Source organism: Prunus mume, linkage group LG1, assembly GCF_029339155.1.
Source record: "Prunus mume cultivar Tortuosa linkage group LG1, ASM2933915v1, whole genome shotgun sequence".
Lineage (NCBI taxonomy): Eukaryota > Viridiplantae > Streptophyta > Magnoliopsida > Rosales > Rosaceae > Prunus > Prunus mume.
Window position 1 is genome coordinate 21,222,178 of NC_142698.1, and position 21,578 is coordinate 21,243,755.

Consider the following 21,578-nt stretch of genomic DNA (forward strand, 5'->3'; position numbering starts at 1 on the left):
TTTTTCTTCTTTAATTTCTGTAAGCATAACAATTTAGACAAAAAAAATAAATAATAAATAAATAATATCGTAATTTAGTACACAATACAAGACCAAATATAGAAAAATTCAATTGCATATGATATTATGATTGCTCATTTGATTTGGACAGGTTGTCAAGAAAAGATTTCAATTCTGATAAAAATAAAAAATAAAACATCGATAATTTTAGGATGACAGTTTTTAAATATCTATTTTGTACATTTACACTTTTTTTTATATATACATTTTTATTGTCTTTCATTTATTCGTTTATCAAAGTAAAAAATAATAAGAGAAGGGGCAGCTCTTTTTGGAATACAAACGATAGTCTAAAAACTACAAAGAAGGAGTAACTCTTTATGATGTTCAGTCAATTTTGTCAACTAACTAATTGGAGTTCAAAGCTTTTTAGAGTTTATATTTGAAATTTTGCGAATTTGACGACTTCTTATTTGAAAACCAAACTAAAACTTTAAAAAGTTTGGAGCTTGGTGTGGGAGTCATTGCCAAACAACCATATATTGACTGCAATTTCTTCTTTCAACCAACTCCATAAGTTTTGTTAATTCTTATATTGACGGAAATCTCCAATGACGTAGTTTTATATTGTGATATGCTTGATGAGTTTGAACTTTCAAGTGACTTTCTGAAGCATGAAAATAGGGTTTTCATTACTAAATTTAGATTTTATGCAACACCTAATTGAACATCCATCTGATGGAATACATTGTAAACGAAATTAAACGTGATTTTCAGATTGCTAGTATAAAGACCAAGAAAACCAAAAATGTGATTAACCTTAAAAGTAAGCGTAAAAAAGAATGAAGGATGGGTTGGATCAACCTAATGTATTGTTTGACAACAACAACAAAAAGCCTACCAATGAATTGTTCATAGGCCTACTTTTGGGCCAGGAATCGGCCCATGAGTTCCTCAGCAATTTTTTTAATTTAATATTTTGTTTACTGTTAGTTACAAAGTGAGTCATTAAGCATCTTCTCGTGGATAAATTCTTATTTAGTTTAGTGGTACGCAGTCTCCAGGTTGACAGTCTATAGCTAGCCTTAGTGGTAAGAGTATTTGTGTACAGAGTCCACACCAAACCCCAGGTCCGTCATAGCCTCGTAGCTATGTGCTTCATGGTGGCAAAGAAGATATCCCAATCTTTCGTTGGCTTGGCTATGAGGTGTGTAACTTGGATTGAAATTTGAAAGGGCTTTGCATGTGTACATAATCAGCCAGCATCTTTTTTGGACGAATATTTTGCTATGTGTGGCTTCGGTTGAATCCTTGTGATGTCTACCTTCTTTTTTATCCCAAAGCTTTAAGAACCACTCATGTTTCTCCATGTGTGCCTTTGATCTCTCCTAACTCGTTCCCTTACGCCATCAACATCTTCTTTAAGGAAACGGTTAACAACATCAACTTTTGGGTCACGACACATTAAGGAAATTGCTATTGGTCCTTGTCAAGTTGTCAGCCAGGTGAAGGAACGGCAACACCTAGGACGTAGAAGATTATTATTTCTTTTATTATGTTAAGGATGTCCTTATTGTAAGACAAGTGCACAGATTATTTTTAAAAAAAAATTAAAAAATTACTTTATTTTTGGTAAATACCACGATATGTCCCTACACTCGAAGAGTGGGATTAATCCCAACTCGGAGTTCAGCTTACCCAAGACCACAAAGTGTTTTCAACAGGTTTCAAACCCCTGCCATTAAGAGCCAGTTATATATAGGTTGTTGCTGTTATTAAATTTGAAACAAAAATGTGGACAAACAAATTGCTATATAATCCTTGAAATTGAAAGATTCTGATCATTAATGCCCTTATTTTAATTTCCTTCTCAACTAATAAACTTCAGTCATACCCCATGACTGCCCTTGTGTGCCATAACCTCATGGTCATCATGGTCGTTTAACCATGCGGCACAACCTTGGACACCCAAACATCAGTGCAGCCATGTTTAGAAGCACACGGCCCGCATGTAAGATGGTCAAAGATACACTTTGATGCCCATTTCGAGTTAAAATTACTTGTAGAAAGACATTAGCAAACAATCAGTCAATATCTATCTATAATATTTCTTGATGCAATGGATAAGTTTCAAGTTGATATCATTATGCTAAAGTATCCGAAGGTGAACCGATCAAGATCAGAAAATAATTTTTACGAGTAGGAATCATAAAGTTCATAAAGGCATGGAGCTTTTAGTATTTAATTCGGATGTCCTCAGGTATGACCACCAAGTCCTTGAAGCCACAAACAATGCGTATACATTCCTCAGAATACAAACCAACTAAACCAAATGCGGATAGAAAACAATCATCGATTTACACAACTATTTACAGTGTCTCAAAAATGGAAGTTCCAAGTACATGATTAGTGGATAAGCTGGACCAAATAACTGAAAAATTACATGATACCCCCTCAGTTTACCAGAAAACATTGGGATACTTACAATGATACACAAAGGAACAAACAACTGAGACACTATACTCCAGTATTGGGGTTGTTTCCAGCAAGGACAAGAGAGATCTCCAACCCTCGGCTGAAGGCCTGGTTGAACATGAGCCGCGTTTGGAAAGTCGATACAAATGGGAACCATGATGACAACGCAATGGGTATGAATATAAGCATTCCCATACCAGCATCATATAGAAGGGCAATGGAACGGATGGATTTCCACAAGCCCAGTTTTTTCATCAAGGGTTTCCAAGCTATAGCAATCTGGAATTCATCAGACAGATTAACGTGTAAATGGGAGGACGGGGACATTAATCTGTTCCTGAAGTATTTCAGTCAGGCTACATTATATCAAAAGAATCATTTTTTGCAAATAGAAAATCATAATTTCAACTTGTTCCAAATATTCTTTTGTATTAGGTCTCCCATGAGAGAGAGAGAGAGAGAGAGAGAGCAGCTAGAGAGTAGCCAATTACACAAGGCACATTTGTTATGAAAATAACATGAAAAGAGAAGTGGATTAGTAAGAGAAAAAAAAAGAGAACTAGAAATGAAGAGACTTACACAAAGAATTCCCCACCCAGTGGGGACAAAAGCTAAAATGGAAGCAAATACGTCTGTAACTGACAAATCTGAAAGTTTAATTGCAACTGCTAAACCAGCAAGCGCCAACAAGAAGGAGACACCTTGAATGAAGCGCAACAGAAGCTGAAAGTTAACAGATATCTTCTGGCTGAAGGTGAATACCTGTGAAACCAAAGCAAAAGAATATTAATTACAAACAAACAGGACTTGCATCCCAAGATTTTGGCTAAAACATATGAATTTTTTTAATTAATTTTTTAAATCAAGTCATTCTTCACCTTGAAAAGAACTATAAGCACTGCCAACACAGCCCATGAGACACCATACACCTACAGTAAAACACGAATATTAGGACAAATTCATGTATAAGAAGATGGGAAAATATCAGCTTATGTATCAGCCCAGAAATTGCTGAACATGGCATAGACAACAAAGCAAAACAGTTAAAGATGCTCTCCATGTGCTAGTTTTCACAGTCAGTTCATATGATATTCAGTTATCTTCTTCACCATGCCAGCCAAGGCAGTCGCTTAATAACAGATAATAGATAGGCCTTTTGTATTCACCAAAAGAAAAAGAAAAAATAAAGGCTTTATACACACTTTATTCCTAAAAGGATCAGGACTTGAAGATAAATGACACAAAAGACTAGTAAGTGAACATAGTCCCACTCTTCACATACTCTTGAGTACAATTTGAGTAATGGATGACAAAAGGAAACAGCCAATCACATTTTTAACAAATGCTAAAAGATTAAAGAGATAAACTCCATATAGCCATTTTTCAAATAAAGTAAGATTTAAAGAGAATAATGAAAGAAGAAAACTGTTGTAACAAGATACATAGCAACAGAACTGTATAAAGGAGTTTCATCTATAGCTCATGCATGGCTTTCTCTTTGGAAGAAAACAGATACAGGGTAAAATGGGTGAGTGGTAAACTGAAGCAGCAAAATTTGGCGGGAATCAGATACAAGCCAAAATATAGAAAAACTGGATGCATTTTGAAGGAAATAGAAAAAGCCCATATTAATTTTAAGTAAACAGTTACCGTCAATGATGTATCATCTCCTTTCACATGTAGCTTGTAGACAATGCCATACTGGAAGATAAAGAATCTCAAACTCAAAATTGTCTCTGCAATCCTTCCTCCAAAGGTCCGAATGTGTGCCTGCAGATGAAACCTCAGGAACATAAACAAGGGAGTAGAAGTAACAACGCAATTGATCTAAGAAAAATAAAATAGACAATGAAAGCGCATTATTTCACTTGGACGGTGATCAAGGAGGTAAAAAAACAAGGACAAAGGCTAAGAAGAACAGTGTAACATAACGGTTTTACTAGATGATGACCCAAGATAAGAAGGGGTCGAGGGGACAGACATATCAAGCCATAACCTTATTTTAAGAGGGGCTGTTTCTGCAATAAGCACAATTACCAGGTTGCTTAGGGCAAACACAACCCCTAGCGACTGCCACTAGTGCAGTTCCCATTTCGGTATGTCCAGAACCATAATCACCGAATGGGTAAGTTGCCAATCCCCTTTCGTAATGTATTGTATCTCCTGGGTTATATGGGTGATTCCAGACATATCACCCTACCCTATGGTGATTTTTTGAAGCATGTGCTCCTGGGGTGGTGCAGGCATGGACCAGATTCTTTCAGAGGAGCAGCTTTTTAGCAAGGTATGGAATGCATTGTTAAATATTTATTTGATTCCTCAGAGCAATCCACAGAGAGAGAGAGAGAGAGAGAGAGAGAGAGAGAACATTATATATTTTAAATCTATAAAAGTTTCTGTGGATGGAATTGTCCCTGCAAGTACTATAGGGTTTTTAGAACATATTATATTGGCTTTAATTCAAGACAGGTTGTGTTAGCTTATAGAGTTTCAATCAAATTGAACACGTACTTATAACAGGTGACTCCAGCTTACTGCAACCTAGAACCCAATATCCCACCCTTAAGTATATGATAACTGCTAAACATTAAGATAAGTCAACACAAAATTCACAGTACCAAATTACACAATAATAATACAATTACATTAACATGCTCTAAAATGACAAGCTTTCTTACGATGTAGGTTCATCATTAGGGAATTAAAACACCAATTATTATCTAGACATAATTTGATAAAACCGAAGTTGTCACTTGTGAAAAGCTCTAACAAATAAAGCAATTGAAGGGCCAAAACTGAAGATAACAAACAAAAATATTTTTCATGTTTCGGTTGAAAAAGAAGCAGGCATCATCGACCAGAAATAATACCAGTTCTTCCTCCCACCAAGCTTCCCAGCTTTCTTCACCCTTAACTCCAATTCCACCTCTGTAAAGAAGCCAATTTGTCCAATCTCGAAAATCCTCCACAATCCTGAAAGGAAATACATGGGTTATCCAGTGAAGTACAATGGGAAAAAATATATTCAAAGGACGGAAATGAAACAAAACTTACTTCTGCCATTCAAACCCAGATGGATTGAACAAATAGGGAGCAAATAGCCAAGAAAGTGCCATAAACCAACTGGTAACTGTGAGAAGAATGTATGCTAGAGCACCCCCATCATTATAACCATATGCAAGATACACTACCAACAAAAGCACTACTTCCAATCTGAAGACAAGAATAAAGTCAACTGGTTAAATAGACAGGAAAAACCAGAAACCGCTTTATCGTCAAGATGGGTAGGGTTTACCTTAATAAACATGAAAGTAAAGTAGTCCGAGAAGAGAGAAGGGGAAAGGCTAAAACAGAGAAAGCGATAAGGAACCATACCCTTTAACAAAATGACTACGGGAGTAGAGCCTGTAGTTCTCTGAGAATTTAATATGACGGACAACAAATCCCCTGCCTGTTGCTTGATACTGCTCAGAAATATGCATAAATTGATATGCTATCCACAAAAGACATTAATCAAGGAGGAAAGGAGAGCAGGAAAGCTAACCCTTGCACCACCATGAAGAATAGTTCGGCCAAAATAATGTGTTTTTGTACCCAAGGAGAATGTGAAGAAGACAGAGCAAAGCTGCAGCTGCATTGTGAGAAAACTGACTATGGCCTGCAGTAGGAGTCAATGGAAAAAGTGACGAGTCAACGAAGGAGAAACTAAACTTTCTTTGAAACAACATATAAAATACTATACCAGAATTTAGTGAAAGCTAAAAATATGCTATTCAGGAGGAACCTGAAATACTTTCAAGCACCTCTTGAAAGACCTCCCTGTTTTCAGAAATCACACCAAGCTCCCTAGCATAATTGGTTCTAAATAAATGTTCACCTCTAAAAATGACAGATATTGGCAACTTATGTTACGCTTTTAGAATAGCTTTTAGTATCACACCTATGGTATTTAGGAAAACAGGTTTAAAATGCATGTTGAAAATCTTGAGAACAGTGTAGATACAAAATTAGATCACTTAAATACAAGTCTGTAAATATGTATAACAGGTAATTACCCTTAGGAAACCTTGTTCCAAGATGAAGCCTAAAATCATCGGGACAGCAGTGAAGATACCAATTTGGATGAGAAATTGTGTATTAAGAGCAGCAGTCAGTGCAGTATTCTTTGTTACCAAAGCTCTTTCTTGCAATTCTCCTTCAACCCCAGATAATGCCTGAAACAAGAATATGTTCCCATGAAAATAAATAAGAAAGTTCACGTGAGCACACCCACAGACACATGCACAAGGGAAGCATTCAAGCATAAAAATGACAATGCAAGCTTCAGCGCATTCAGCCCTACAAGTTATTTCTACAGTACCACATCTGCATCATCAATGGAATATAATATTACTTAGGGATTTTACTTTATCACACACATGCATGGATTGAAGTAAGCATGGCCATATATCAACACAGACAGACGATTACTACTAGTGAGTACAAATCAGAATTTAGCATGACGTCAGCAAAATTTGCACTTACCAAATATGCTTTCCCGTAGAGAAAAATAAATACCATCAGCACTGTTAACTGCACAAGGGAAGAAAGGAAGACTTGTGAGATAAAAAAATCAGTAGCTTACTGAAAGCTTTCAACATGTCAACTGAGAACTGTTCCATTTCTTCAAAGGCAGTAAACATGTGGGAGTATGAAGCTGTAAAAAGTAAAAACTTGAGAACTTTGTTGTGTAAGATACACAGTATCAGAACAATTACAAAGGAAAGGTAATATTCCTTTTACAACATAATGGAACTTTAGCATTATAGTATCTGTGTGCCGAACCAATTGATGGGGGACAAAGCATTGCAGCTTGATATTGAGGATCAACTAGAGATTTAGTGACACCAAGATTCAAAGAATAAGCTACATTAGGAATAACTAAGAAAACTATTTAGGAAGAGCATGTTTAATAGCAAGTTATGTACTTCATACAAAAAGTTAAATGTTTTTATTTTTTTTATTTTTTTTTATAATAGGAATACAAAGAATATAAACACCAAAACAGTTGCACAGAGAAACCATTTGCTTATTAACAGCATTTCTACCTTCAATTCATTTAACCCCAATAAATTATAATAAGCACAAAAGAGAGTAAAGTTAACCAACAATCATTATACCATTGTACAAAAATAGTAGCCAACGGTGGTAAAATAAAATGATAGCATCCGGAAAAAATCAAACTGCTGCCCCAGCCTGTATACATCTCGACTTAGAACTTGTTCACCATTACCACCAGAAACCTTCCCCTCAAATACAGCAATTTGATTGAGCCCAACATCTCGTCCCTTGCCAACCTGTAAATTACTATTAGAAACTCACATCGTATGGCTGTCCCAAATGAGGAAAGAAACAGACTTACCTGAATATACTCATGGTGAGTCACATTCCCTTGGCGTAAAGTTGAGTTGAATCCTGCATAATAAGACCAACTGATGTTTGAGTTAAATCCTTCAAAAAGCAAGTTTAATACCTCTATTGACACCTATGGCGCCAATATTTTGTCTTCAACTAGCAAGCATCTCAACAAGCATTCTAGGAGCGATCCAAGATATACCGAACAATCAACGCCCTAGGGTTAGTCTCAAACAAAAAACAAAAAACAAACAAAACAAAACTTGAAGATTTTGGTTTGTTAACAAATAAAAATTCACAGAGGTATACAGAGTGCACAAAGACGAGAAATGGAAACAATAAACAATACAAAGAAATTCATCAACCAAGAGTCATACCTGCAAAGATATCTTCACTGATGTTAATTACACGAGAAGCCTTGCTAATACCACCTCGTGTTATGTGGAAAACTCTATCAAACACATCAGGATGACCATAATGCATACGCACCCTGTACATTGCTTACAATGTCAGTTTCATGTATGGACTATAAAGATCCAGGGACGCTGACAAATTCTTTGGTATCATTACAATGGACTTACTTCAAAGGATTTGCAAGAACACGCTGGGCTAGAGTTACAAAGCTTGTTTCCTGATTGGACATGAATGATGCTAAAGAAGAGACACTGCACAAAATATAAATAACCATTTAAAACAAATAAGACAAGTTGCTCTTTCCAGATAAGAGTACAAGGACACAATTTAAACATACCTTCCTGTGAATACATGCTCCCTGACACCAAGAATTGTAGCATTACGTATACCATGATCACAATGGAATTCTTCTAGTAGATTTCTCATCTTCAAAGCTTCCTCAAAATAGTTATCCTATAGACAGTACAATAATATTGGGCAATCTCACAATTAGAAAGAGCTGTGAAGAATAAGCTCATGTGTAAAAATAAAAATTATAATAATAATAATAATAAACACTAACCTCCCTACTGTCTTTGTTTTAAAAGAGCATTCTTGATTTAAGAAAATAAACATGGTGCAATAATTACCAAGCATTTAAATGACTCACAGAACTATAATCAATTTGAGTTGACCTAGGAGCTGTTGTTTAGCCAACTGCATGAGCAATTGTGCTTGTAAAGTGCTAATATTGTGAATAGCAGCTTTAGGAAGACCATATTCTAAGCAGATTATCCAGCTAAAGGCTGGTTTACACATTCCATCCAACCCCAAAATAAAATTTGACCATATTCCCCTCCTGTTTATTTTACCCTTTTACAAAATTTCACCCTCCTGTTTATTTTACTACAGCTGGCATGGTATCTTTTTGAATTGGCCATATTCCCCTCAACCACTTCAATTTTTCGATCATAACTTTTAACAACCAAGATGGAAGAAACGCACCAAATATATAGTGTAAACAAGTAGTCTAAACTAGCTTGGTATGAGTCTCTTAGCATTACCACAAAAATCTCTAGCAGAGTGACACCATAGCACAAAATATGAGACATCTAAAAGAGGAAAAAACAATTGGTTACCTGATTCATATCAATTGTCTGAATTGCACTTCCACGAGTAAATACAATTGCATGGTTTTGATTCTCAGGTTTTCCTTCACCAAGTTTCGGATTTCCAGGCAGTTTTATGGAGTAGATTTCCTGAAAAATCCAAGTGAAAGTGAACATAAAACAAACATAATATCAACATGAGTGCACAGAGGTAACATATTTCTTAAAGCATATCTATTATAACATCCTCTAACCCAAAACTACCACATATAGCAATTTCACAAAATCAAACTACACAAGTATCTTGATTGGCATTAGAGTTTACGAATTTGACATTGAGAAAAAAACTGCAAGAGCTTGTGGTAATAAAAAGTGAAATGAGAAAAATTCTTGCATGGCATTAAAAAAAATCCAATTAAAAGTTCTCAAACCAAGCAATTTAAAAGTTAGTTCCACAAGAAAGATCTCAAATCCTCATTTGGCAAAGCATTTGCAATACCGACTAGGAATTATTATTTTTTGGTTCCATCTGCTTAGAATGCCAGGTCATCAACTATTTTTTCACAAGTTATTACATAACATCATGATAAACAAAACACGGAGCCAGAACAGAAAAATACCGCCTGTGTCTTTTTCCCATATATGTTTAATCAAACGACTCAACAAATCCCAAAAGCTCTCTCAAGAAAGAGTTGCAAACCCCTAATAACTGAACCGCCAAAATCCTGATGGGATAAATAAATTTATAAAAAATAAAAAAAAACTACAAATTGAAAAATATAAGAGATACATTAGAATGGTAAATATGTTCCCCCCAAAATTTAGGCATGATCATTAAATGGACAAAGTAAAATTATGTGGTATATCATTAAAGAATATCATTAAGAGATACATTAACTGTCACTAAAGAATGGAAAAGAGACAGTAAGAAGAAGAGTGAAATTTGATAGTTAATTTGTCATTAAAGATTGCAAAAGAGCCAATAAGAAGCATTAATATGAAAATAAAGATTACTGACATACACAGAACGAGGAGCCAGAACTATATACAGTGGAACTAGTGAACAAATCCAAATAAATAAAGTAAAAAACTCAAGAAAGTGATGCAAATCCCAATAACTGATTCCGTAAAACCATAAAAGAGGACTTGAGCTTGTAAGCAGAACAAAAATTAGAAGAAAAATAAAGATTATTGAACCTTATCCTTCCCATTGATATCAGACTTCACGAGTTTTGAGTAGAACTCTTTGTGCACTTTAGCATCCTTCAAAGTCTCAACCTCATCAATAAAAGCAACCCGAAGAGCCTCATTTCTAACAACAAAATGAATAGCAAAGTTAGATGTGCAAAGAACAGACATAATTTTTACAAACATATGCACCAATAAGAAACTTACAAAAAAGAATTTCATTGGAAAGAACAACAAAATTACAAGGAGATGGATCAGCAACAGTCCAAGAACAGCAAATGGAAAACTACCACCCAATTAAGAGAGACAAGGAATCTAATTCTCGCCCATTCTTCTTGTAAACTGTCTTGATTAATAATAATTTTGTATTTCTAAGGAAAAGAATAGGTGACGGTCGAACTCTATCCCAACACTCCTGTCCAACAATGTTGCCACCCTCACACCAACCCCACCCAACAAAAAAGAAAAAATCTCACACACAAAAACCACATAGGACTGCAGAAGCCACGCACATGAAATTCAAAAATGTGAAGAACAATGAAAGATAACTCGGTTTTCCCATTGTTATTTAGCTCTATGCAACTACTCACCTTTGCATCAGCAACGCTATATCCGCAGCCTCAGGTTTTTGCCCTTCTTTCTGTTTTCCATATATTTGACATGTAAGTACATATGTAAACTTCAGGTCCGCCTGCGCACGTGCTTCAGGAGATAACTCAAATGCTCGCGTATCAGCTGTGTCATTACTAGAAATTGCAGCTTCCACATCTGATACTGCCAAAACATAATGAAATGGCTCAGAAAGCAGGATAAAATAGGGGAAAAAACAGTAGCAGTGGTAATAATAATAAAAACAAAAGGTGCTGCCAACCTGCAGAATTCATTCTCTCCAAATAGGTCTGAAGCATAAGAGCTTTTCTATAATACATCATCCCACGAACTGCGTATCACACAACTCAACAATTTAGCAGAAAACCATGAATTCACTAAGACAAGCATGCACACATGTATCTGTTAGGAGTGAACTAAATGGCATTAATAGAGTACAAAGGGAATTATGAAAGCCAAGAACAATGTAGCCGTGTCGACCTTACTAACCACTAAAAATAGGGGCGGGCACACCTAAACCGTTAACCAGGCATATGATGTTGGTAATGATTTTTCAAAACCATAACCAACCAAGATCACCTTAGTTCGGTTTACCAAGAATTTCAGTTCCGGTTTTTAACCAAATTTCTAATTCTTTTTAAGGAGCTGTTAAAAGCATTCCAAAAAAGTCAGCACGCACTTCTCCTTCATAAAAACATAAGGGAGGAGGAGTGCATGTATATTTGGTTATTGAGCTTGAAAATACCAATTTCGAAAATAATTTTTCTTTTCCTTTTTCTTTTTTCTTTTTTTTCTTTTTTTGAATAGAAACATTTTTTTTTCAAAATTTGAAAGGATAAAAAAGGAGGACATTTATAACACAGACAAAAGAAAAAAACAGTAACCAGTGAAACAAACACAAGGCCACTCAACACAGAAAAACAAAACACCCAATCAAAAGATAACCCCTTAAGATACTACAGCCAGCAGATTGCTCATAATTGTGGGATAAGATATATCCTTAAAAGCAAGGGAAGTTGATGCCCAAAGGGCAGCCCAAAACTTCACTCTATCCCATAACTCTACCACTCCCACTCCCTTACAATCCTCGAAGATTCTCCTGTTATGTTCCAGCCAAAAGGTTCCAGATCACTGCCTGCATCAGACTGCCCCAAAGGATTTTAGCTTTCTTTCCCCTTCCCAAAGCATCAAATTTGATGGAAAAAAGTTCGAAACAGCCTTTCGGTATTACCCACACAGTGTTAACTTCCTTCAATAATGTCTCCCACAACTTTTAGAGAGAAAGGGCAATGAAGGAAGAGGTGGTCCACACTCTCCCCGCCTTATAGGGCAGTGTCTCTGTAATGTATCACCTGTATTTAGTTTTCCCAACACCGCTTGCCACACAAAAACCTTAACTTTCGGAGGAGTCTTGGCTTTCCAAATTTGAGTGTAAGGAGAGAAAGCCTCCCCTTCATCAACATTCTGAATACGAGAACAGAGAGAATGACAGGAGAATAGACCGGAGGGGTCTAGCTTCCATCTTCTCTTATCCAATCTGTAAGTGACCAACCTCACCCCCTCCAATAAGTCCAGCAATCTAGCCACCTCTACAATCTCCAATTCATTGAGATACCTCCTGAAGCCAAAATCCCAGCTGAGGGGAAACGCATCCGAGTCCACAAGTGAGGAAATATTGTGATTTTGCTTCCTGGACAAATTGAAAAGTCTTGGAAACACCTCTTTCAAAATACCACCCCAGCTCCAATCGTGCTCCCAAAATCTGACCCTAACTCCACTTCCTACCATGAAAACACAGCCTTGAAGGAACAAATTATAGCCACTAGAGATGTCTCTCCAAGGGCTGCGACAAGACCCTCGAATCGCGGGTTTAGCATCCCACCCATTTGTATCCATTCCATAAATGCTTCTGATCACTTTATGCCAAAGGGCGTGAGGTTCATTAGGAAATCGCCACAACCATTTGCCCCGCAAAGCCGCACTTCTAGCCTTCAACGAACCCACCCCTAACCCTCCAAAAGATTTTGCTTTACCCGCAATCTCCCAACTCACAGCGTGGTTTTTTTGCCCATCCAAACCTCAACACTGCCTGATTCATTGTGAGTCTTCCCTCTTTGGATAAGCAGGCTCTCTTCCATTTTTGTAGTCTTTTCTCCACCTTTTCCAAAACGGGATCCCAGAACTTGATCGCTCTGGGGGGAAGACCCAAATACGTCATAGGCCAAGCCCCCACTTCGCAGCCCCAAGCCCCTGCCAATTCAGTCAACAGCCCATCGTCAAGATTAATACCAACTAAAGAACATTTCGACTTGTTGATTTTCATAATTGACACGAAACAGAACAATTCCAGAATCTGAAGGAGATTATTCCAATACTCTTCGTTATCTTCTATGAAAAAAATGGTATCGTTGGCAAACTGAAGATGGGATACCTCCACCAGCTCGTACCTCGGAAAAAGTCCATGAATCTGATCAGCAGCTTGAGCTTTCTAAATAATTCTGCTTAACACGTAGATCACCAAAGTGAACAGGAAAGGGGAGAGCGGGTCACCTTGTCTCAAACCCCTGGAGGCCCTAAATTTACCCCTAGGTCTTCTATTAATCATCACAGAGAAATTGGCCGTCTCTAGGCATCCCTGGATCCAGCTTCTCCACCTGTCCCCAAAGCCTTTCCTATTCATAACCTCATCTACAAATCTCCATTCCACATGATCATAGGCTTTCTCAAAGTCAATTTTGAACACCAATCCTGACTTGTTAAGCTGTTGACTTTCCTCCACCACCTCATTGGCAATCAAGACAGCATCCAAAATCTGCCGACCCCTCACAAAATCACCCTAAGAGCTAGATATAGTGCTGCCCAAAACTTCCAGCAATCTAGAAGCCAAAACTTTCGACACCATTTTATACAAACTTGTCACCAGGCTGATAGGCCAGAAGTCACTAACTTTAATGGATTCCTTCTTTTTGGGAATGAGGCAAATAAACGTCTCATTTGTGATCGCATTGATTATACCACAATTGAAGAAGTCCACCATGACTTTCATAAGATCCTCTTTCACAATATCCCAGCAAGACTGGAAAAGAAGCATAGAAAACCCATCTGGACCTGGCGATTTATCTGTCCCACAGTCAAAAACAGCCCTTTCAACTTCCTCCTCTTCAAAGGGCCTTTCCAACCATTCAGCCTCCTCTAACACTAATAGCATTCCAATTCAAACCTTCCAAATGTCAAAGGAAATAACTACATGCCAGCAGATTGACAGCCGATTATACAGATTTACATATTTAAATACCAGCAGATTCTTTCCCTAAATAGGATATACTAGCTGTAGGCTATAATTAGATAAATGTATATATGGTAGGTTAGCTGATTTTAGGGGCTGAAGATCAGCCTGTGTTATTTCCTAATTAACTTGTATTCTGTCCATATAATGGGCAATTCTTGATGAATAGACATACACTTTTTCAGAAAGACTCTAAATTATCATGGTATCAGAGCTATAGCTCTAAATTATCTCTCGCTCCCAAGTTCCTTAGTCTCAGTTATTCTTAATCAAGTTCTCTTGACATCATGTCTTCGGATAAGTCTAGGGTTTCTCTGATTCGTTTCAATGGCAAGAGCTACTCTACTTGGACGTTTCACTTCGGGATTTTCGTCAAAGGTAAGGAAGCGTGGGGACATGTTGATGGAAGTAACCCAGCTCCTGACAAAAACAAAGACAAAGACCAGCACGCCAAGTGGGAAGTCAAGGACGCTCAAGTTATGACATGGATTTTAGGATCTGTCGAACCTAATATCATCTTGAACCTTCTATCATCTCAAACTGCAGCTCAGATGTGGACTTACCTGAAGAAGATCTATAGTCAACGAAACACTGCTCGTCGGTTCCAGCTCGAACATGAATTGGCTGCTCTCCAACAAGACAGCCTTTCTATCTCTGATTTGTACTCTAGATTCAATAATCTTTGGGCTAAATACACTGATATAGTTTATGCTGACTTACCATCCGAACGTCTTAGTTTTGTTCAATCTGTCCATGAAACTACCTAGAGGGATCAATTTCTAATGAAACTGAGACCTGAATTTCAAGGCACCAGATCCAATCTTATGAACCGGAAATCTATCCCCTCCTGGATACACCTCAATGATCTCCTTCGCGAGGAACAACGCATTCTCACTCAAACCACCATGGAACGGCGGTGCATCATTCCTGTGGCCTATGCAGACAAGGTAAGCCACGAGGCAGGGATATGAGCACTGTTCGGTGTTTTTGTTGCAAGGGATTTGGTCATTATGCTGCAAATTGTTCCCGGAAATTCTACTACTACTGCAAAAACGATGGCCATATCATCAAGGAATGTCCTCGACCCCCTAAGAAATCAGAGACCGCATATATTGTCTCCGTTGGCTCTTCTAGTCTTTGGTAGTTCTGTGATGCAGTCACGACACAAAGTGCTCCTGCTCCTGTTCAACCTGTGACCCCTGACATGATTCAACAAATGATCTTTTCTGCATTTTCAGCTTTAGGACTCTCAGGTAAACCCTTCTCTACATCATCTCCTTGGTACTTTGATTCCGGGGCTTCCTATCATATGACAAACAATGCTGATTCTCTTATCAATGTAAACAAATATTTTGGAAATCTCAAAATTCATACTGCTGATGGCAATCATTTACCTATCACGGCCACTGGTGATGTTTCTTCCTCTCTCACTGATGTCTTTGTATCTCCTGGTCTTACCACCAATCTTGTGTCTGTCGGTCAGTTGGTTGATAATGATTGCAAAGTGGAATTCTCTAAATCTGGTTGTGTTGTGCAGGATCAATAGTCAGGGAGGATGATCGCGAGGGAGCCTAAAGTGGGACCTCTTTTTCCTCTTCAATTACCTTTGTCTTTTTTTTTACCCTTTGTCTCTTGTAATTCTACTCATGTTGATTACTGAGCGTGGCATAAACGTCTCGGACATCCAAACTCTAATGTCCTTCATGACTTACTAAACTTTGGTTTTCTTGGGAATAAACAATCACCGTCTCTTAGTGCTGTTCAATTTGATTGCAATTCTTGCAAACTTGGCAAAAGTAAGACTCCCATTTCCTATTCACACACCACATGTAGTCCAACCGTTAGATTTGATACATAGTGATGTGTGGGGTATGGCACCAGTCACTTCTCATGCTAATTACAAATACTTTGTCACTTTTATTGATGACTATAGCCGTTTCACATGGATATATTTTCTACATTCTAAAGATGAAGTCTTTTTGTTTTTAAGATTTTTCATGCATATATTTAGACTCAATTTTCGGCCCATATCAAAATCCTTCGTTCTGACAATGGGGGTGAGTATATGTCTCATTTGTTTCAGGACTTCCTACAGACTCACAAGCATCATCTCTCAACGGTCTTGCCCTTCAACACCTCAACAAAATGGGGTGGCTGAAAGGAAGAACCGTCACCTTCTTGATGTTGTTCGCACTTTCCTGTTAGAGTCATCTACGCCCTCTCGTTTTTGGTGTGAAGCTCTCTCCACTGCTGTCCATCTCATCAACAGGTTGCCTTCTCCCACATTGCACCACAACTCTCCTTTCACCAAGTTATTTGGTCGCCCTCCATCTTATTCCAACCTTCGTACCTTTGGTTGTGTCTGTTATGTTCATCTTCCTGCACATGAACGCACAAAACTCACGGCTCAATCAATTCAGTGTGCTTTCCTAGGATATTCAGTCCACCAGAAAGGTTTTCTTTGCTATGATCCAACTTTGCAACGCATTCGAGTTTCTAGAAATGTAATCTTTCCAGAAAATCAGTATTTTTTTCCCACACATCAGGACCCCTTTTCTCCTTCATTTTTTGTTTTGCCTATGTTTACTAACTCTTCTGCAGCTCCTGTTTTAAATACCTCTTCTCCAGTCCCTTCGAGCCTCTCTTAGTGTATCAACGACGCTCCTCCGCCACTTTCCACCACCTCCAAAGACCTCCCCAACCCCTCCAGCTCCTTCCCGATTCTGCTCCTGCTCCAAAGAATCGCACCACCCTCTCAGACAAAGTACTCAGTTCGTAGACCACCATATAGGTTTGGTTCCTCTCCTCTTTCATCCTTCACTGCCACCTTGTCTTCTGTTTCTCTTCCTTCATCTTATACACAGGCCATGAAGCACAAGTGTTGGCGAAAGCTGTTGACACCAAGCTTCTCACACTTGAGGAAAACCAACCTGGGACGTTGTTCCATGTCCCTACTCCATGAAACCCCTTGGCAGTAAGTTCGTGTTTTCTGTCAAGCTTTGTTCTGATGGGATCCATAGATCGCTATAAGGCTCGGTTAGTGGCACTTGGCAACAAACAAGAATATGGTCTCGACTATGATGAGACCTTCACACCAGTCGCCAAAATGACCACTGTCCGCACCATACTCGCCCTTGCTGCATCCCAATCATGGCCCTTACATCAAATGGATGTCAATAACGCATTCCTCCACGGTGATCTCAAGGAAGAAGTTTACTTGAAACTTCCCTCTGGTATGCCTACTTCCTCACCTAATGATGTTTGCAAACTGAAACGTTCTTTGTATGGTCTGAAGCAGGCCCTGCGAGTATGGTTTGAAAAGTTTCGCTCCATTTTGCTTGGTTTTTCTTTCACTCAGAGTCAGTATGACTCCTCTCTTTTTCTACAACGGACATCCATGGGTATCGTTGTCCTCCTTGTTTATGTGGATGATATCGTCATCACCGGCTCTGACTTGGAGGCAATCTCTCCAGTTCAGACTTTGTTGCATTCTACTTTCCACATGAAAGATCTTGGTCAGCTCACTTATTTCTTGGGTTTAGAGGTCCATCATCAACCTCATGGTCTCTTCTTGCATCAGCACAAGTACAATCAAGATATGGTTCAGTTAGCCGACCTCACCAACACTACTTCAGTTGACACCCCCATGGAACTTAATGTGAAATATCAACGTGACAACGGGTAGCTTCTTGAGGATCCTACTACCTATCGGAAGCTGGTTGGTAGTCTTATCTATCTAACCATCACCCAACCAGACATCTCTTATGTTGTTCACACTATCAGCAAGTTCATGCAAGCCCCAAGGCATCACCATCTCTCTGCCGTTCGCCGCATCATTCGTTATATTCTTGGCACACCTAGTCGTGGCTTGTTCTTCCCTACAGATTCTTCCCTTCAGCTCCAAGCCTATAGTGACGTTGATTGGGCAGTTGCCCAGACACCAGGAGATCTACTACTGGCTAGTGTATATTTCTTGGTGAAGCGCTTATCTATTGAAAATGCAAGAAGCAAGACCACGTCTCCAAATCATCCACCGAGGCAGAGTATCGCACCATGTCTGCTGCGTGCTCCGAGATCATTTGGTTGCGTGGTCTCCTCACAGAGCTTGGGTTCAATCCACTTCATCCTACTCCACTGCATGCTGACAACACAAGTGCCATCCAAATTGCAGCCAACCCCGTCTATCACGAACGCACCAAGCACATCGAGGTTGACTGTCACTCAATCCGAGAAGCCTATGATCATCAAACTATCACCCTTCCACATGTCTCCACTACTCTGCAGATTGCCGATATCTTCACCAAATCCATGCCACGTCAGCGCCATTATTTCCTCGTATGCAAATTGATGCTTCTCGATTCACCATCATCAATTTGAAGGGGGATGTCAAAGGAAATAACTACATGATTAATGTCAGCAGATTGACAGCCGATTATACAAATTTAAATACCAGCAGATTCTTTCCTTAATTAGGATATACTAGCTATAGGCTATAATTAGATAAATGTAATATGGTAGGTTAGCTGATTTTAAGGGCTAAAGATCAACCTGTGTTCTTTCCTAATTAACTTGTATTATGTCCATATAATGGGCAATTCTTGATGAATAGACATACACTTTTTCATAAAGACTCTAAATTGTCACCAAACACCACCCCGCCTCTGCATTGCTGCTGTATAGATTTTTGAAAAAATTAATTATCTCCGATTCAATTTCCCCTTCACTGACAACCACACCAGAACCCTCTACTTCCAGCTTCTGAATAAAATTTCTTTTCCTTCTGCCGCTTGCTATCCGATGAAAAAATTTAGTGTTGCTGTCCCCTTCTCTTGCCCACTGAATTTTCCCTCTGTCTCCATTTCACCTCTTCTTTGTGAACTAAATCACTCACCATAAGGTATAAATCTTCCTTTCTTTTCTCAGATTATTATCTAGTCCACCCTGTACTAAACCCTAAACCCATCCAAATCAACCTAATAACATTCCAAATTCCAATAACAGGGTGACATGTAGGAAAACATTAATTCTTACAGGGACCTTCAGTTCGAATAATATTGGTATATAAAGTATAATAACAAATAAATAATTTCCAAATCAACCATTGTGTAAAAGTAATAAGTTTTATCTGCAACTCAACTGGTCCGCTACCCAAATGAATTATAAATTTAGTTAGGAACTGCAATTAAACCCAAATGGCATCCATCTATTTTCAAAGGGCTTTCAATGCATAATGGTACTATAACATTAGGTAACAAAAAATATTACATTTTCTCAGACATATTTTGACAAAGACAAAATTAGTTAAAAGAAAAAAGTAACCGATAAACATCATATATATATATATATATATATATACATGAAGTTCTTTACTTCAAGCATATATGATGTTGTTTATCAGTTACTTCTTTCCTTTTCCTTTATTTTTTTATTTGGCCAATTACTTTCTGAAAAAATTTAATTCATATGTTAAATACATCATAGCATTCGAGGAAGTGTAAATTCACTAGAGGCCACCAGTACCAGGAAAAATACTGTAGAAAAAAACGCATCAATAGATGAGAAATTCATTACCGACCAAACCAAATACACCATCTCTACATTTTAAGCAAAACAAGGTCAGTGAGGAGATGAAAACAAGGAAAGCCTCAAACTAAACAGTTGTCTAACAAAACCAAAAGAGGTGAGGAGATGATGAAAATTTAAAACAAACTCTACTAGAAACAATGAAAATTAATCAAAATGGAACTCAACTAATAAAAAGGTGTTTGAGGATGGGTGGGTGAGCGAGAATATACCAAGACATTGCTTGAGAAAAGTATTTACCAGTTCTGGCCAATGTTTGACCTCGGTAAGAGGCCCAAAACCGAAGCTCAAGTATATCAGTGGCATTGTCAAAAAGTTCCGAGTCAAGTGCATTTTCATCACGGCCAATTCTGGCAAGAAAGTTCTTCCACTCATCTGCCAATAGAAATCTTAACATTACGGGCAACACAATGAAGAAAATCTTGTGATATAAATGTAAAAATTTGATGGTCATGAAAGACCAATCATGTAGACCATAATCTGCCTAATAGCTGTAACCCCGAGAGAGAGAGAGAGAGAGAGAGAGAGAGAGTCAACGTCTACAAATAGAAGCATAACATTAGCCATTGTTTCATTGAAATACAGCAAATACAAATCATATCAACCAAATTTCTGAAATATTCATTCACAACTTCTTATTAGTAATATCCCAATCTTTTCCTCAACAAACAAGGATGTTTATAAGAAGAGATATAAAGAGAAAAAATAAGGGGGTTAGGTGGGGTGATATCACCCCTAAGGTTCAGTACAAGGCTGAGGACATAAAAAATTAGATTTACACTCTGTTGCCCCAATTTTGGGGGTATACGCGTATACAATGCGGCACCGATACATATCGTAGACTCTTTTGGCCTGTTGACTTTGTGATACGGCTCCGATACTCCATAAATACGGTCACGATGCACTCGTGATACGGTCGTGATATGTCAAGGAGTAAAAGAGAGAATATTTTGAAAATTATGGGGTGATTTTGGGGTGATTTTTAAAGTTATTGAATATTTGAGGTTAAAATGTAAACTTAAAATTTAGAATTTTAAAGACCCTACCTCTGTCAAGAGGCTAGGTCTTTTGGGCGATTCAGACGGCAACCAAAAAAGAAGAACTAGAAGGAAGGAGGAAGAAGGAAGAAGGAAGAGAACCCACCAGCAATCGCTGTCGCACCCATCGCCGGCGCCATCTTAGATTCATTTGGGTGGGTTTCTTATGCAGCTCAAGGTTTTCTTCTTATTCTTTTAATAAGCTGGGGATGGCTGTATATTCTTTAATAAGCTGTTGTGTGGTTAATACTCCTTTATGGAAATATGTCAAGACGCTTGACAGAGATGGTAAAGCCGGTGGTAATAGTTTTGTTTAATTTGTGCTTTGTTTAAGGAGATTTGAATGAAGTTACGTGTTTTGTTAATGTTTTGAACTTATTATGGATGAAATATCAATTCTTCTATTTATATTATTTTTTAAAATATATATTATTTTAATCGCCGTATCGGTGCCATAGCCATATCCTAGTTTTTGAAGATTTGCCGTATCGGCATATCGTATCG

The 21,578-nt window shown here is 38.0% G+C and overlaps 2 protein-coding genes across 2 annotated transcripts in view; both read right to left on the reverse strand.

The window, feature by feature from the left end:
- Window positions 1-2,214: 2,214 nt before the first annotated feature.
- Window positions 2,215-21,578, reverse strand: part of GSL10 (glucan synthase-like 10) — a 35,114-nt gene continuing 15,750 nt past the window's right edge. The window contains exons 33-52 of the mRNA XM_008226847.3: window positions 20,278-20,412; window positions 11,431-11,499; window positions 11,150-11,333; window positions 10,569-10,683; window positions 9,402-9,521; window positions 8,621-8,736; window positions 8,451-8,534; window positions 8,247-8,359; window positions 7,877-7,929; window positions 7,635-7,811; window positions 7,000-7,047; window positions 6,531-6,689; window positions 6,020-6,133; window positions 5,851-5,939; window positions 5,530-5,688; window positions 5,346-5,448; window positions 4,126-4,245; window positions 3,354-3,404; window positions 3,055-3,237; window positions 2,215-2,754 (exon numbers count right to left, since the gene is read on the reverse strand). Coding sequence (XP_008225069.2) covers window positions 2,518-2,754; window positions 3,055-3,237; window positions 3,354-3,404; window positions 4,126-4,245; window positions 5,346-5,448; window positions 5,530-5,688; window positions 5,851-5,939; window positions 6,020-6,133; window positions 6,531-6,689; window positions 7,000-7,047; window positions 7,635-7,811; window positions 7,877-7,929; window positions 8,247-8,359; window positions 8,451-8,534; window positions 8,621-8,736; window positions 9,402-9,521; window positions 10,569-10,683; window positions 11,150-11,333; window positions 11,431-11,499; window positions 20,278-20,412 — 2,429 coding nt within the window. The 3' untranslated portion in view covers window positions 2,215-2,517. The remainder of the gene's footprint in view (window positions 2,755-3,054; window positions 3,238-3,353; window positions 3,405-4,125; window positions 4,246-5,345; window positions 5,449-5,529; window positions 5,689-5,850; window positions 5,940-6,019; window positions 6,134-6,530; window positions 6,690-6,999; window positions 7,048-7,634; window positions 7,812-7,876; window positions 7,930-8,246; window positions 8,360-8,450; window positions 8,535-8,620; window positions 8,737-9,401; window positions 9,522-10,568; window positions 10,684-11,149; window positions 11,334-11,430; window positions 11,500-20,277; window positions 20,413-21,578) is intronic.
- LOC148921286 (uncharacterized) lies at window positions 12,269-14,376 on the reverse strand. Its single transcript, XM_089044145.1, has 3 exons — window positions 14,089-14,376; window positions 13,752-13,980; window positions 12,269-13,246 (listed from the first exon to the last, which is right to left on the reverse strand). The coding sequence occupies exons 1-3, from the start codon at window positions 14,374-14,376 to the stop codon at window positions 12,420-12,422; spliced, it is 1,344 nt and encodes a 447-aa protein (XP_088900271.1). The 3' UTR covers window positions 12,269-12,419.

Excerpts from the sequence above, each read along its gene's own strand:
- LOC148921286 (XM_089044145.1), bottom strand. The coding sequence starts at position 14,376 with ATGCTATTAGTGTTAGAGGAGGCTGAATGGTTGGAAAGGCCCTTTGAA. Across the intron at positions 13,981-14,088 it reads ACTTCTGGCCTATCAGCCTG|ATTTTGGATGCTGTCTTGAT; the intron begins GTGACAAGTTTG and ends AGGGGTCGGCAG. Across the intron at positions 13,247-13,751 it reads GATTAATAGAAGACCTAGGG|GTTTGGATGGGCAAAAAAAC; the intron begins GTAAATTTAGGG and ends GGCAGTGTTGAG.